The 18,048-nt window shown below is 43.8% G+C and overlaps 1 protein-coding gene across 3 annotated transcripts in view; it reads right to left on the bottom strand.

The window, feature by feature from the left end:
* Positions 1 to 18,048, bottom strand: part of LOC121527013 (rho GTPase-activating protein 21-like) — a 153,468-nt gene that overhangs the window by 59,737 nt on the left and 75,683 nt on the right. For 2 of the 3 annotated variants that reach the window (XM_041813653.1, XM_041813654.1), the window contains exons 1-2: positions 10,460 to 11,177; positions 4,283 to 4,471 (exon numbers count right to left, since the gene is read on the bottom strand). In XM_041813653.1, coding sequence (XP_041669587.1) covers positions 4,283 to 4,471; positions 10,460 to 10,771 — 501 coding nt within the window. In that variant the 5' untranslated portion in view covers positions 10,772 to 11,177. Of the gene's footprint in view, positions 1 to 4,282; positions 4,472 to 10,459; positions 11,178 to 18,048 lie in introns of those variants that run through there. The other variant, XM_041813656.1, reaches the window with a different exon arrangement.

Raw genomic sequence — 18,048 nt, 5'->3', positions numbered from 1 at the left:
ATGTTAGACTGGTTCATGGTCCTCATCCATGTTAGACTGGGTCATGGTCCTCATTCATGTTAGACTGGGTCATGGTCCTCATCCATGTTAGACTGGGTCATGGTCCACATCCATGTTAGACTGGGTCATGGTCCTCATCCATGTTAGACTGGGTCATGGTCCTCATCCATGTTAGACTGGGTCATGGTCCTCTTCCATGTTAGACTGGTTCATGGTCCTCATCCATGTTAGACTGGGTCATGGTCCTCATTCATGTTAGACTGGGTCATGGTCCTCATCCATGTTAGACTGGGTCATGGTCCACATCCATGTCAGACTGGGTCATGGTCCTCATCCATGTTAGACTGGGTCATGGTCCTCATCCATGTTATACTGGGTCATGGTCCACACCCATGTTAGACTGGGTCATGGTCCTCATCCATGTTAGACTGGGTCATGGTCCTCATCCATGTTAGACTGGGTCATGGTCCTCATCCATGTTAGACTGGGTCATGGTCCTCATCCATGTTAGACTGGGTCATGGTCCTCATCCATGTTAGACTGGGTCATGGTCCTCATCCATGTCAGACTGGGTAATGGTCCTCATTCATGTTAGACTAGGTCATGGTCCTCATCCATGTTAGACTGGGTAATGGTCCACATCCATGTTAGACTGGGTCATGGTCCTCATCCATGTTAGACAGGTTCATGGTCCTCATCCATGTTAAACTGGGTCATGGTCCTCATCCATGTTAGACTGGGTCATGGTCCTCATCCATGTTAGACTGGGTCATGGTCCACATCCATGTTAGACTGGGTCATGGTCCTCATCCATGTCAGACTGGGTCATGGTCCTCATCCATGTCAGACTGGGTCATGGTCCTCATCCATGTCAGACTGGGTCATGGTCCTCATCCATGTTAGACTGGGTCATGGTCTTCATCCATGTTAGACTGGGTCATGGTCCTCATTCATGTCAGACTGGGTCATGGTCCTCGTCCATGTCAGACTGGGTCATGGTCCTCATCCATGTTAGACTGGTTTATGGTCCTCATCCATGTCAGACTGGGTCATGGTCCTCATCCATGTCAGACTGGGTCATGGTCCTCATCCATGTTAGACTGGTTTATGGTCCTCATCCATGTCAGACTGGTTTATGGTCCTCATCCATGTTAGACTGGGTCATGGTCCACATCATGTTAGACTGGGTCATGGTCCTCATCCATGTCAGACTGGGTCATGGTCTTCATCCATGTCAGACTGGGTCATGGTCCTCATCCATGTTAGACTGGTTTATGGTCCTCATCCATGTCAGACTGGGTCATGGTCCTCATCCATGTTAGACTGGTTTATGGTCCTCATCCATGTCAGACTGGTTTATGGTCCTCATCCATGTCAGACTGGGTCATGGTCCCATCTCTATGTCTATATTTCTATATCTTTATCTACAGTTGTGGTTTAGATTAAAACTGTCTGAAAACTAAATTATTTCTTGTCAGTGAGTAAACTGAATTTTTTACCCTGGTTCTCTGTAGATCAGAATGTTCTAGCTCTTTGTCAGTCAGTTCATGAAACTAAGCCTCTGTTTCTGTGTTAATCTGTGACTCCAGTGTTCCTGCTGATGTTTCTTTAGTTTTCTACTGATTAATTTAATTTGAGGTTTTGAATTGCATTAGACGATCTAATAACAGAGCTCAGCTGATGTGAGATTTCTGAGACCGATGGCAGATTTAGAGGGGTAACTTCACAACACACACACACACACACACAACGTGATTTCTAGATGAACCAAAGGACTGTTTGTGTTCAATATGGTCTGGAGAAAAGTAAGTAGCACAAATGGTTAAAAACTATTTTCACTGATCAAGGTGTGTGCACACCTTTATTAACTGTAAAAACACAGACTGTCTTGTGCACAGAGCGTCTGAGTCAAGCAGAGCTAAGAGAGGATAGGGGAGCTAGAAAGGCTAGAAAAATGAGTTAAGAGTGAATTCCAATATTTCACTCAGTTTGAAGTTCAGAGAAGCCTTTGATTTGATGAAAGTATTTTTTAAAACTGTTGACTTTCTAAAAGTACAGATTCAGGATTCAGGATCCAGGATCCAGGCACCCTTGTGGCACTGGTAGTGTTTCAAACATACTGATTTAGCATCTTTAAGGTATCAAACCTAAATAATACCCAACCCTAGATGTGTTGATCAATGAGATGCTGTCTGTAGTTCAGCACACCTAAATCCTGATTCAGATAAGAGTTTAAATGAAGCCCCCTACTCAGTGAACTCTGACCTGTTATTTGCAGGAGAACACATTTTTACACAAACTGACATTTATTTACAGTTCAGTTAATCCTCAGATTTAAATAAAAAAGACAGTGTTTAACATTTGGCATCTCATAATAGCATCTCAGTCTAGCTCCACATTTGTTTCACTCTCCTCTCAGGCTCTAGAAAGATTAACATTTTATCAGCGGTGTCTGCAGAAAACTTTGAAAACAACACTTCTTTTAAAAAAAACACTGTGGGGCGCAGGTGGCCTAGTGGTTTAAGGTGTGCTCCATGTACACAGGCGGCCCGGGTTTGAATCTGGCCTGAGGCCCTTTACCACATGTCTCTCCCCCTCTCCTGTCCCCGTTTCTGACTCTATCCACTGTCCTCTATCAAATAAAGGCCCAAAAATCCCCCCCCACACACACACACACACACACACAAAAAGCCATTCATTGTGCCTGATTACAGTAAATCTGTCTTTCTGCGAGTGTTGGCTTTAATTGTGAGCTCAAATAGCTTTTTTTTCAACAGTCTTTCCACGGACCTTTTAAATTTGGTTGGGAACTCATGCCAGTACGATCCAAGACATTTCTGAACAAGCGTTTCTGTTGATATTGTGCAAACTGTTGCACTTTTCATGTATGCAATGCGGCTACTTCATACAGTTTTCTGCTCGTTCTTTGGAACTCGTTCATTAATACTGCTGAGATTCATTTAATAAAAAAGCAATGATAGGAAGACAAGGAAAGATCACCTTACAGTCTGACACAGGTGCTTGGTTTGCCATTTTGGATGTTTTTATGTCATGTTCTGCCTTAGGACACACCAGCCAGAAACTAAAGAAGATTTCAAGGACAGAATGTCTTGAAATTTCCAGAAACGATCAAGTATGCATGTGTGAAACAGCTGCTGAACCAACTCTTTGGATAAAAGCGTCTGCTAAATGTCATTGTAACATTGTAACTCCCCAAAGCCAGTTGAAAATGTTCTGGTATGTAAGAAAAAACATTTTAGTGTGCAGTCTCCACTCCTCATTGGTCAAACTTCACCAGTAAAACTCTTAAAATCCAATTATTCTGACACATTTATCTTTTGAATTTCTGCGTGCCACATCAGCGTCAGAATAGTCTTGTGTTATTGATCACATTTAACCAAACTTAAATGACTCCAGAACACAGACGGACATGAGAAACCCTCTATCTACAGTACAGGATCTAACACTGAAACCCAGAAGGCCTCTGGGAGAACCTTTGAGGTCACACAAATGTCTAAAGATCCTCACTGTCATGCCACAGTTTCTCTTTGAACGTGCAGAACTTCATCCAAAACCTACAAACAGAGCGCTCTGTGCTAACTTTTAGGAAATCCTTCTGTGAGCTGCAGAGGTTGTCCAAATACACTTCAGACAAACGTAAACCCAACTAATCCTGAATTATCACCTAGAAAAACTAATAGTCTGGAAGCCACGATAAGCTGACTCCAAACAGCAGCACATTTAAAATTACCCAGAAGCCCTTTAGTCTGCGTCCGTTCAAACAAGAAGAGCTGTAATGACAGGATTCATGCTGAAGGGCAGATGGGTGCTGGTGTAGTCCTGAGGACAGCTGGCACACTTCCAGCAGAGGGTCTGCAGAGTCCTGATGCTGAGAGCAGAACGTTTAAAACGCCAAACAGCTTTGGAGTGAAAGTACCTCATTGTTAAGAGTTCCTGTTATTTCTGCCCATCATTGTTCTGGACATGTGTCCTTTGTTTTAGGGAGATATATTTCTAGGCTTTAATGCCTTTATTCATAGAGGAGGAGTGGTGAGAGAGTGGGGGTGAGACATGCAGGAGAGGAGTACTTGAACCACGCCCACCTACATACATGGGGCGTGGCCTAACTGCTAGGCCGTCTGCAGCCCTTTTTTGTTGATGCATCTTTTTTCTCTCTCTTTGTAAATGATGCAGGGATGATGGGTTTATTACAGATAGTTTAGCTGGTTGTGAACAGACAGTTATGTTTTAACTGGTGGAAGAAGAAGTGGCGTTCTCTTACCTTCAGCGAGTTGTGGACAGCAGACTCAGGTGGGTAGACGATAAAGTGTCGCAGCGTGAAGCCGAAGCCTTGCGAGGTTCGGCGCAGGTGAAGCGTCTTCGGCCCCGGCCAGGAAAAGGGCTCCTCCTCGACCCCGGGAGAGGCCAGAGCCGACGCCTCGCTCTGATCACGCCCATCTTTCTGCTTGGCCTGAACAGAAAAACAAGGAACATCAGTGCTGATCTTCAGAACCACAACGGTCAGAAAATAAAGATTCAGGTGAGTTACTGAGAGTCAGGATGAACATCTGAGGCCTGTGTGCTAAGTTCAGCTCAGATCAGCTTCATACAGAGACCTGAATCAAGGCAAGTCTGAATTATTACAATCAATAAACGACATGATGACAGATTTAAGATGACGACTGTCAGTTCAACAGATACAGAGAGGCTGGAGAGCAGACGCTAAAGCATAAAGACAGGACTCTCTAGCTTCTTAAAAGTCTTTATCTTCAGGGTAACGATGCTCCTGACAGGTCATGAAGAAAAACAGCAGCTTTAAAATTATTAGTAATGTTGATCTAAAGCCCTAATACAGTTGTAAAAATAATGGCACAATGAATAGAGCAGCACTAGATCCACTTCAGACCTCCTCAGAAATGTCTGCTTGTTGCTTCAGCAAAGACAGCGCTGTCTCAGATGGAACAGCCCATAACTCAGCACTGATCTTATTCATCAATCTGATCTAAAAACATGAGGATTCCCTCGATGGTGATTCCTTACAGCTATCCCCTCGGTTATGTTGTTTCTTCTGAGTAATAGGGCGTCATTTAATGGTCAGTCATGATCCTTTTGGGAGGAAGAGGAGTGTTAACAAAAGGGGTTATCTTTGAGTGAATAGGCTGTTTCTGACTGACTTTAATGAGTAACAGTTTACTGAGAATAAAGGGCGTATTAGACCTTTAATCTTAGTAATGTCAACACAAACATTATGGCAAAATGAGAATCTAAAAACTTGAAAACCACACACAGCTTACCAAAAGTCAGACTCCTCTTGTTCCAGCTCTTCATCTTTACCTTGTCATGAGATCATCCTGCAGATCTGCTCGTTTATTTTCTGGACTTTAAGTTTAGGTGTCATAGAGTTCAGAATTCTCTGTGGTTCAGAGGCAATAAAAAGCTACAAATACAACAGAAAGGTCTGAAAGTGCAGTGAAAGGTCTGTGGCTGATATCTGTCAGCAGACCCAGGACCGTTGTTGAAGCCACACTTGTTCACTGAGCTCCACACAAACATACATGTGGAAGTAGTTACTGCACGTTTGGGCCTTAGCGGGCTGTTTGGCGTGTTTGCATGATGACAGACTTATCTTCTACATTCCTACTGCGACAGAAAACAAGCCTTTAAATGCTGGCAGCTTGTGTAACGTTACATTCATGTCTACATAACAACAACGCCAGCGCTCTGATTTAAATGTTCTGGAACAAAAAGCTGCTTATGAGGAAAAACTGTGTTTACGCTGGGAAGGTCTCACACGGCAACTGTAGCTACGCTGGAACAGAGTGAGTCACTGCAGGCTACGTTCAAGAGCCTGGTTAGCTGGAGAGGACGCCTCAGGATGTATGCAATGGTCAGTGATAAGATCAGCTGGTACAGACTGCTTTTTCATTCAAGTGTTCAATGTTACAATGTGATGATGTCATTTAGCACAGTGGTTCTCAACCATGGGGTCGGGACCCCCTTTGGGGTCGCGAGACACTGGGAGGGGGTCTCCAGATGCCCCAAAAAAAGTAATGATATTTTTTGAATTACACTGTTGCCACTTAACACCAATTTTGTCAAAATTTTTACCCCTTTTCATCATTTTTCCCACTAATTTTAACACATTTTTATCATTTAGCACCTATTTTTGTCCGTTTAAAACCCTTTCCACTTTTTCTCTGCCTGTTTTTCCCACTTCTGAACCAATTCTTGGCACTTAAGCTTAATGTTGCCTCTGTTTACCCATTACTGCCACTATCAACCCCTTTTAAACATGTTTTACTTCCAGTTTTTCCCATTTTAACCACATTTTACCGTTTGATATGCCCATTTTTGCTAGTTTAACCAATTTCTGCCATTAACTGCCTTTTTTTCTTTCTAAATTTGGAATCTGAATTTTTTTCCCAGTGTTTTTATCAACTTTTTATCCCATTTCACCAAATTTCAACCCATTTTTGCCAATTTAAAGCCATTTCAGCCATTTTTTGACTCCGTTTTACCACTACTCATGCCCTTTCTTGCCACTTTAACCCATTTTTTTTCAAATTTTTTGCCATATTTAGCCATTTTTTGCCACTTCTAACCCATTTCGAATACTTTTCATATCCAATTAAACCACTTTTTCCACAGTTTTTTGCCATTATTAACCCATTGTACCAATTTTTAAACCAGCTTTTATTCTTTTTTAACTAAAGTGATTTACATTTTTAAAAAGCCTATTTACTACACAAAAATATTTGTTTCTTTGACAAGAGTGGTTATTTTTTCAGGTTGAAAATTGAATATGGATATCACAGCTTAACTTTACAATGGACCATGATTTTGTTGACCTCCATGGACCCCTGGTTGGGCTAGAAGGCAGAAAGCTCTCCCCATTATCCCCCTTATGGACGGCCTTGTCTTCACATTACTATTCTTGGCTGTTCATGGCTGTTCAGCCACCTTTAGGTACAGTGGGGGTCCCCGGTCTGTGGCTCCTTTAATTTGGGGGTCCCCGGTCTGTGGCTCCTTTAATTTGGGGGGTACCCGGTCTGTGGCTCCTTTAATTTGGGGGGTACCCGGTCTGTGGCTCCTTTAATTTGGGGGGTACCCGGTCTGTGGCTCCTTTAATTTGGGGGTACCCGGTCTGTGGCTCCTTTATTTGGGGGGTCCCCGGTCTGTGGCTCCTTTATTTGGGGGGTCTCCGGTCTGTGGCTTCTTTATTTGGGGGGTCTCCGGTCTGTGGCTCCTTTAATTTGGGGGGTCCCCGGTCTGTGGCTCCTTTATTTGGGGGGTCTCCGGTCTGTGGCTCCTTTATTTTGGGGGTCCCCGGTCTGTGGCTCCTTTATTTTGGGGTCCCAGGCTGAAAAGGTTGAGAACCACTGATTTAGCAGACACTTTAAACCAAAACCATGTTGATTCGAGAGCAAGAACAACACAAATGTTTCCAACAGTATAAATACGTTGTTCTGAAGCATTTGTGTCCAAATAGATCCATGTCAGCTGCTCTATCGTCTGATTTCTGTAACCCAGTCCAAAAGGTCTTCTGGTCTCAGACTGACCAGGAATTCAGTCATGGAGCGATACTATTCAGCATCTCTGCATTAAATCGACTCATATCGTGCTCCGTGGCTGACAAACACCCTGACCTTTCTGCTGCCTGGAGCTGTCTGAGCAGCCGTTAAACTTCTGCCTCATCCATCAGAAGAGAAACGATGGAGCTGAGCCGCTGCACCACAGGGCGTGCGGTAGCGGTTATTGCTAACACCACCATAAAGTGACTCGGGGCTACGAGAGCCTGCCAAAAGTCTCAGCCTGAACCCGGCTCTCTCCACGGGCTCTCCTACCAAAATACATCTGAGGTGTGGATCCAAAACAAAGAGGTTCTCCCCAGTCCGGTCCCCCCCTCTCCATCCTCACGCCTCTCCTCCTCCACCTCCTCCTCCTCCTCAGGCTCAGTCTGGGAGCAGCACATGTAGGGGCCTCCAGAGAGCGGGATGGGTGTGGGCTTAATGGTTGGACTGGTGAAATCATGAGCAATACCCGGCAGTGTGGAGCTGGAACTGAGCCACAGTCCACAGTGGAGCTGTGAGAGGAGAGCTGATGGTTCAGTGAGGCTGTTTGTTGGGTTTTCAGGCTGAAAATGTGCTGCTGGATTATGCAACAGCTCAGCCATTTCCTGCTGAAACACAGAGTGTGAGGTAGACACACGTTCTCCATCTCTCTTTAGATCTGTAGAGACTTGTACTTTCACATTTTTACATTTCAGACTCATTCATCTTTGGTTTGGTTTGTGTTGGAGCTTCGTATCCGTGTGTTTCATCAAGTACTGCTAGGATAAAGCTTCAGCAGATAAATGATCCTCAGGTGGGCCGACCAGGTACGCCGCTGCTAAATACTGTCAGCAGAGCAAAGATGCAACGAATGAAATCAGTGTGTGAGTTAGGACTGAACAGTGAAGAGTTATTTTGGCTTATACTGTAATTCTGGTGTGATTTGTTGTATTAATGAGTGCCTTTGTTATGACGTTATTCTCTTTATATCAGTGGTTATAGAATGAGGACGCATGATCAATGACTATTATTGACTATACATCTGTGTCTTATATTAATATTTACACTAGAATGGTTCAGATAGGGTTGGCCAACCATCGCTGATACTCAGGAGCAGCACCATGTGGGAAACAGAGTTTACTCTGTTCCTGTTTTAATGGGAAATGGCATAATTCCATTCAGAGACTGTGAAATTCACTGACAATCTCTGGAAAACCAGTGCTGATATCTCAGGATATTACCAAGAAATAAGTCAAGATCTCCAGAAATCAGAAAAACGTTCTCATAATCACAGGAAAATAAGATGTATGTGTGCTGAGGACTTTGGAACTTTTGATGGTTTCCCAGTTTATTTAGGTGCAATGATGAGCAGACTTATAAACACATACATTAAAACTAAGGATGTGTAATACTGCATTTCTTTCACTATGCCAATATTAACATACTCTTTTTAGCTAATATGATATCGATATATATCAAGAGTTCTGACCTAAAAGTCACTTCAGTCCTTGAAAGGTGAAGGAAAGTGAGTGAACAAAGAAAAAGACATCAGGTAAAGGTCTGTTGGTCCTGCCTGAAACCTTAGAAACATCTTAGTGCAGAAGGCTGATATTTACAGCCACATGCACTTATTTAGATATCTGCAGAGAACTAATATTGTGCCAGTAATGACGTGCATCCCTAATATGAACCAAATCCATTTTTTTATTTAAATATAAAAGGAACTTGCAAATAAAAATGCAACTTTGTGTACTAACATGAAAGAAATAATCTGTTGTCAATCAAACATATGATTCCAGGTGGGATCAGAACTAAATTAGGTAAAAGAGAGACATCTTTAGTTTAATTTGACAGGAAATTTCCTTTTCTGTTTATCCTGCCTGATTAAAGACGTGTTTAAACAACTTCATAAGCATCATTTTCTGTTTGAAAAAAAAAAGCTTAAATTAAATCCATGCTGAGGAAAAACTCACTACAAAAAGGTAAAATAACGTTCCTAAACTAAACCTTTGTGGGGTGTTCCCACCCCTACCGTGTATCTGGTGGTTTGTATTACTAATGAAGCTCCACAGGGCAGTGACAGGTTCCCACTACGACACGGACGCACTCAAAAAAGGCTCAACATCATAAATCTGCTCCAAACAAGCTGCCTCAACTACCTGACACTCAATTATTCATGCAATCTGTTCATCACACCAGTCGCACCATCACATGCATGCAGAGGGTTTGATCAGGGTGTGCCATATGGTGCCACGGCCTGCAGGATGGAGAATTTGCATGCCTACCCTGCTTTCTTTATGCATATTAGATGAGGAATTTAAATAGCGCTGCGTCTGGACGCTCTTACTACTTCTGTGTTGTTTTTTTGAAGTGTGAGTCACTCTTTTAGTCTGACCTCATAGATCCACCTCTCCCACTCCCTCTTGCGTTTTCTTTCCAAACTTCTCTGCCTCTCAGACCACAGACTTTAACATTAGTCACAATTATTTGCTATAGCGTTGAAAAACACGCCTGAAACTCCCTATTTGAGTCCATCATTGAGAGACGACTTCATTCCAAGCTCCAGACCACTGCAGATATTTGCACAGCTGGAGAAAACAGAATCTTTCTGTGAAAGTGTGAATGTGAAACTACCAACAATAAACGAAACCTAAAACCCAAACACATGCAGAGGTTACACAAGATATCGGTCAGTGAAACAGGACTACCCTGCCGCTGGAGAGCAGGATGACGCACGCAAAATTCCTCAGACGGCACAACAAAGTGCAGCCGCCCCTCACCTCTCCTCCCCTCTGAGGCTTCCTATGTAAACCTATCCAGCTCTGTCAGACGCTGATAATGCTGAACACATACTTCAGCCAGGCAGGGTTATCCTAAACGGCTAAATGACGCTCTCCATCTTTCCTTACCCGAGATCGGACACAGTTCCTCTTTGAGGCTTCCCTGAGTCGAGCCCAGGACACGCTGCGGTTCGGCCTTGTGAGCCCAAGTTCAACCTCTCCCCAATAAGCCCGGGCTAAAAGCTGGAACCAGAGACAGTATGGCTCCGAGAGGCAGCCGTCCACGCCGGCCAGGCGAGCCCAGGGGCAGCCTCCTGATGATGGGGAAGGAGAGAGGGAGCAGCACCCTTCTGCGCTAACATCCACATCCCGCAGGTCGGGGTGGTCCTTCAGAGAAATCGGCTTACAGCCTGTTGGGAGCCCGTTCCTCTGGGCCAGCATGGCATATCCAGGTCTGAAGTGGGATGAAATCACAGAATATATCCTTCAAAATACCCTGGCTTCTTTGTGTTCTGGTTCCTTCTTTCCTTTAGGGAGTCAGCTCTAAAGATGAGATGATTGCTAGCTTCTTTCTCCTTCAATGGATTTTAAAAATCAGGTCCAAAAGTGGAGAACTACGTCTGTCTCTCCAGTAACAGCACAACTTTAAGAGGTGAGACTGAATGACAGTAAAGATCCTCAAGGTTCAGCGCCTTTAGTTCCCTTTTCCCTGGATTATTTACTCCAAATCCAACTCCATCTTCAATCCAGCATCTTATTCCCCACAGTCCGCCTTGAAATCTGGTGTCAGTGTGGAGAAACAGGGCTGTTCCTCCTGACGTCCCACAGACACATGATGTTTCCACACAGCGAGCTGAGAGCACTGCAGAGAGCCCGGGCCGACCGACGGACTGACGCACCCACCCACTCACCACACAAAACTCCCTCTGAAGTATGCACACACACACACACATACATCAGCCAGGCAGCCTCCTTCCTGTCTCCTCCATCCCTCTCTCTCTCTAACCCACCTCCTCCGCCGCTGCCAACCTTTAAAAGTTTAAAGCAACAGACTCACGTGTCAGGGCTGATCAATAAATGATAGGAACAAATGAAAGCAGAGGCAAGAAGCACCTTAAAGTCACAGGTAAGTGAAAAAGGAGCAGCACACAGCAGTCTACCTGCCAGGACAGATGGGAATGACTGAGAGAGGAAGTCAGAGCTAACGCTGATAAGGAAGCATATGGACTCCATGAAATCTATAAGGCACAGAAATGTTGAGCTGACCCGCCCACCTCCACATGCCTGCAGCTCATCTGGGACTACAAAGAAGGAGGGAAGCCTGTGTGGCAGACGCTGGTCCCAGAGCATGAGTCAGGCATGAACGTTTCATTCATAGAGGGGACTCTTCCTTTAATATTTCAATGGAGGGTTAGGGTTTTTATATTGTGATTCTGCAGCAGTGCCATAATGAAGCTCTGCTGCCATTACGCCATGTCACCTTCACACTGATACCACAGAGGTACAATACTGAGGCTCCGATGTGTTCAGGAAGTCTGGGATGTCTAACAGTGATCCATCTCAACTTTAATATCTATTTATTTAAACTGATTTAACCAGAAGAACCTCACTGAGATCAAGAATCTCATTTACAATAGTGTCCAGGCCAAGACAGAGTTACAGACAGAACAGAGAAACTGAACACAGATCCATGTGACAAAGCAGCAGGTGATTAGTCAGAACATCCACAACCAACCGCATCCTTTACTTAAAACATTCAGAGAGACCAGCTCCTCCAGACATGAAGTCTCCAGGCTGCAGGAGCAGCAGACCTCAAACTCCTTTCACCCCCTTCATGACGGACGTTCAGCACAGATAGGAGACGTTCATTAGTGACCGAGTCACAGAGCCAAGACTGGAGCTTCACTCATGATGTTTCTATCCACACAGGTAGAGGAAGATCCTAGAGAAGGGGGACACCTTTCATTAAAGACAAGGAGGACTGGAATATATATGAATAAAAATAATATATATATATATCAATGTAAAGAAGAACCTTGAATCAACTTCTGCACTACTTTCAGAGAACATGGCTGACACTACAGGCCCCACTATTACTCACAGAGCTAGGAAGATCTGCTTCTAGCTTTTATGCCCCAAACTCTTAGAATCTGTTCCAAAAACATTTCAGATTGTCCACATTCATACATTCACTTCTGGCCATTTTTCCAACAGCCATACTTCTCTATATGCCTTTGAAAATATAGTGCAGCCATAAGTAACATCTACTATAATAGAAACTGTCATCTATAAAGCTAAAGTCCATGCTGGGAGCCCTGACAACCACAGAGACCAGTCCTGTTCTCTAGAGTCTGGACTACAGGTACCCTGATGGAGTGCTCTCTCTCTCTGGTTCTGTTGTTGCTACTAAAGAAGCCATTCTTCATCCAAACTTATCCTCACTCTGTGAGGATGAGGATGAAAGTGATGAAGTACTCCAGTGGATGAGGAGGGCTTTTTAAAACACATACTCCATCCTCTAAGGATTATCTCTATTTTGTGGATGTTATTTGACACCAAAGCTTTGCCAGAAGAAACTCCATGACCCCTAAACATGTCCTCTGTAGGAGGAAGCCAACATGGAGGATGGAGCTCAAACCTTTAAACTGCCCAATGTCCACCTCACTGTGACTGTGACCCCCCCCAGGCAAACGTAAATCCAGACTCCTCCACCTCCACCTCACACTGTTTTCAGTGTTATGTAATGGGGCAGCCATGATGGCCAGAGGGAGTTCCTCCTTAATCCTGGGTGGTAAATGAAGAGTCAGATCAGCTGTTTACATCCATGGAGCAGCAGTGAGAGAGTTAAAGGAGCAGGATGGACTCAGCTTTCTAGTTCTAGTCCTTCTCTCCAGTGAGAGACAAAAGCATCCTTTTAATATTTCATCTCGTTTTTATTTTCAGCCTCTCTGGAGCTCCATCCAGACTGGCTAAGTGCTGAATAAGCCTGCACCCAGTAGGGACCTTCAACGGTACTTTTCTAATGCTCATGGGTTTCTTTGGTATTTTTTAAGGTTTTTGACTGGATATTTTCAGATTAACAGGCTGATTGATTAAGATAAAGAGATAAATACATCTGACAGAACAGTTCAAACACCAAACGGTGGATTCATGATCTGACTCCTGATGCTCCCTGACGAATAATTCCACATCTGTGATCCTACCTACCTTAGGCTGACTAGTCTAAAGTCAATAATAATAAAGTCTAAAGGTCAAAGGTCAGCACTGTTTATTCATTTGAACAGGGTGAAGGTTGTTTGCTGAATGTGGCTAACGTTGGCATTGCTAGCACTGCCAGTCTTTGGGTCTAGGTCCACATTCCTGTGTGGAACCTGGTCCTTCATTGCTTTGGTCATATTTACGTACAGGCCAAGCCGACGTCATAGATGTAAACGGGGCTAAAACATGCTTTCCTACAGGGTGCTATCAATGCTATCCCCTCACTGTTTACATCAGACTGAAGAGCAGCCAGGGAGAAGCTGTTACACACAGATACAGGGGCAGCTAGTGGTGGAAGCTGTTTCACAGTTGACACAGAGTAGTTGACCTGGACCCTGGCCTGAACTCAGAAAGGAGTGTTAAAATTCAGTGAACAAACTCTTATCACTGGAGTCCACCACCGAGGGATCAGACTTTAACTGTTTATGTGGATAAACCTGCATCCTGATCTGGAGAGACTGTCCCACAATCATGAGTTTCATCATTTAATTTAACTAAAAAGTCTTTTAAAGCTGCTGTGGTTAGTGGAGTTATTCAACTCAATAGAAATAAAACAAAGACACATTTATTTTAATCCTGGGGGTGTCTGAACTCTGAGATGGCAGCAGTAGACCATGATACAGCGCAGCCGAGGTCAAGCTGGACGGCCTTTCACCCCTGGCAATACTCCCAGAGACCATCGGCAGGATTCAGGTCCTAGGGACATCCACAGCACGGCCAGGGGCTCGTGGTGACCCTACTACCCACCTGGAAGGTTCCCTAGCTAGTGCTTACTCACCACATCCACCCTTCACTCCACCCTAAAGGTGGGGACGTCACTATTTTTTCCACAGATTATTTCCCCATGCCCCTGGTAATATGAAAAGACTTCCAGAGCACTCATGAGGTTGTTCCAGGCCCCCATACTGCCCAGTGGTACTTTCAGCAGGCTTACTTCTCACGTCTACATCTGACGTCACCCTTGAGTTTTGCCCCAAACATGCCATAATGTTGTGCATATTACTGTATATATCATTCACTGGATGGATGGTGCTAAAACCATGAGTTTACTGCTAGATCATCACTTTAAACAGGCCAATAAAAAGCTGCAAAGCTGCATGAAAGCTGCTCCACTGAGAAGCTAAAAACATAAAGACAGGTAGAGTTTGTTTCAGAGGGATATTATAACCCAGTCAGCAGCTGTAAAAGAGAAATATTTACTGGATAGATGGTCTCAAAACTGTAAGGTTACTGGTTGACTTCCACTTCTAAATGGTCTGCAACCATTGGAGACATTTCTCCACCAAAGTGTGAGAAACAGAAACACTAGTGTAGTTTGTTTCTCAGGGATGTTCTTCATCTGATAAGGCAGCAGACAACCACAAAAATCAGCTTAAGAGGGATTGTCCCAGTATTTTTAGTAAACTGGTTTACTGCTCATGGGTTGGTCTAAAGCCATTAAATTACTCTATGTTGGTTCTGGGGGGTATTTGTCATACAGTAAGAAAGCAGGTGAACTGGACAGGCTGTCACATAACCGTGCATTTATTGGTTAAATTCAACCTTCTACTGGTCCTCTAAATGTTGCTACAGTTTTAGGAAGCTGCTCCTGCATGGGGACAAACAGAAACACTAGTCTATTTGCTACTGGAGACGGCAGCAGGCGACCATGAAAACATCACCAGGAACCCAGGCGGGGAACGTTTCCTCGCAGCGTTTTGTTAAGAGCGTCTTGTTACCACATTCTTGGGCTCAGTATAGCGTGTGGGATTCTGTGTGGAAAAGATGGCAGAAATAGAAGTCACCAAACAGCGGCTGTGACAGCCTACAAGAGGAAGAAGTACTCAACGCCGCTGTGTTTATGTATTTGTTTACTCTGTAGGAGAAATGGCTGGTAGCTCCATTTAACAAAGTATTAGCAGCTAGCACTGCCATTAGAGGACATTTACAGCCAAAAAAACCTCAGTCATCCTTAAACTAATCCATTACACAGCTTCATATATGTCTGTACGTTCCTCTGAATCTAAAACACACGATAAGAAAATAGATCCCACAGTGAGATTCCTGCTGAAGAGGAAATGGATTCAGTGCCATGGTGCTGACACAAAAACCAGTCATGTTGGCCAGAAATATTATGTCGTTGTCGTAGCAACCAGCCTGACCACAACAACGTGGGCCAGCAGACTGGTTTCCTCTGTAGGCGCTGCTGTGATGTCATGGATTGTGTCTGTTTATGTACAGATTTCAGTGTCAAGAAGGTCTAGAAAACAGAGACTGGAGCGGGGATCTAAGGGTTAAAATGTTGGCCTTACGTCTGACATTATAAGAGTTAAGGACGCTTCTCCTCAGCCCGCTGCAAACACACAGAGAAAAAGTGAAGGGAGGGATTAATGACTCTGTTCTGGATTAAGCTTTGCTCTGTTTATTTGACTTATGGAGAAACTCTTCAAAGTTTGTGAGCAGAATTGATGCAGCTAAAAGGATGATTAAGGTCATTTGAGGTGAAAGCAGAAGAGTCCTGTTCTGACAGATTCATCAGTTACTGTAAGTAAAGGAACTTACAGAGATGGATCATGGGAAAAAATCTTTACCTGAACACAACAGAATGACTGAGAATGGGCTGACACTAAATCAAGGGGACATGTTATGCAAAAATCACTTTTTCAGGCTTTTCTAACAGAAATACAGTTGCGAGAAAAAGTATGTGAACCCCGAGGCTAACAACTTCTCCAAGAGCTAATTGGAGCCAGGAGTCAGCCAACCTGGAGTCCAATCAATGTGATGAGATTGGATGTGTTGGTTAAAGCTGCCCTGCCCTATAAAAAACACACACCAGTTTTGAGTTTGCTGTTCTCAAGAAGCATTGCCTGATGTGAACCATGCCTGGCACAAAAGAGCTCTCAGAAGACCTACGATCAAGAATTGTTGACTTGCATGAAGCTGGAAAGGGTTCCAAAAGTATCTCTAAAGCCTTGATGTTCATGTGTCCACGGTAAGACAGACTGTCTACAAATGGAGAAGGTTCAGCACTGTTGCTACTCTCCCTAGGCGTGGTCGTCCTGTAAAGATGACTGCAAGAACACAGCACAGAATGCTCAATGAGGTGAAGAAGAATCCTAGCGTGTCAGCTAAAGACTTACTGAAGTCTCTGGCACATGCTAACATTTGTGTTGACAAATCTACAATAAGTAAAACATTAAACAAGAATGGAGTTCATGGGAGGACACCAAGGAGGAAGCCACTGCTGTCCAAAAAACACATTGCTGCACGTTTGAAGTTTGCAAAAGAGCACCTGGATGTTCCACAGCACTACTGGCAAAATATTCTGTGGACAGATGAAACTAAAATTGAGTTGTTTGGAAGGAACACATAACGCTATGTGTGGAGAAAAAAGGCACAGCACACCAACATCAAAACCTCATCCCAACTGTGAAATATGGTGGAGGGGCCATCATGGTTTGGGGCTGCTTTGCTGCCTCAAGGCCTGGACGGATTGCTGTCATTGACGGAAAAAGGAATTCCCAATTTTATCGAGACATTTTACAGGAAATCTTAAGACCATCTGTCCACCAACTGAAGCTCAACAGAGGATGGGTGATGCACCAGGACAACGAGCCAAAGCATAGAAGTAAATCAACAACAGAACGGCTTCAACAGAAGAAAATACGCCTTCTGGAGTGGCCCAGTCAGAGTCCTGACCTCAACCCCATTGAGACGCTGTGGCATGACCTCAAGAGAGCGATTCACACCAGACATCAAATAATACTGCTGAACTGAAACAGTTTTATAAAGAGGAATGGTCCAAAATTCCTCCTTTAACAAGAGTTATGGACTCTGATAGACTGAGCACCTTTTCACTAACGACTACAACAATTAACAAGTCACAATATAACTGTCCTGTAAAATGACAAAAAAATTCCAATCATTTGTTCCAAACCTGGGTCTAGGATTTCTACATAAACTCTACCTAAAGGCTATATTTGGATTCTTCAGTTCTTTTCTATCCAGAAAAGTAGTGAAATAGTCAATACATTTAAAACAGGTTTTTACAAAAAGTCACAGAGAAACGACAGCGTCAGGAATTTAAAAAAGCCTCCACCTAAAATCTGGATGAGCGGTGTCACATGATCCTTATGAAAGGCCCACAAAGTGGTCCAGTTTGGTTAAATACAGTTTCATCACATCCAGGTCAGGGGAGCTGGTTTTGGCTCCCAACAGCTGTTCATCTGGTACCAGTTTGGCTTTTTACATGTAAATTAAATTACGATAAAGATGGAGGAAAGGATCAGGAACTCAAACTGCAGCTAGCCACCGTGGCTGATGTTCTGTGGCACAGGCTCGTTTATGAATGGCTAATCATCACTTGGTCACTTGACCCAAAAGGTTGATCTGGTGAAAAGTACATCACCATTTCAGTTAAAAACATGTTTGTATCAAAATGAGGACTTTTTAAAATGTTAAAACAGCTGAGCGAGCCTCTA

This window comes from Cheilinus undulatus, linkage group 19 (assembly GCF_018320785.1).
Source record: "Cheilinus undulatus linkage group 19, ASM1832078v1, whole genome shotgun sequence".
Classification (NCBI taxonomy): domain Eukaryota; kingdom Metazoa; phylum Chordata; class Actinopteri; order Labriformes; family Labridae; genus Cheilinus; species Cheilinus undulatus.
The sequence above is the reverse complement of the archived record's forward strand: the minus strand, read 5'-3'. Positions and strand labels throughout refer to the sequence as shown.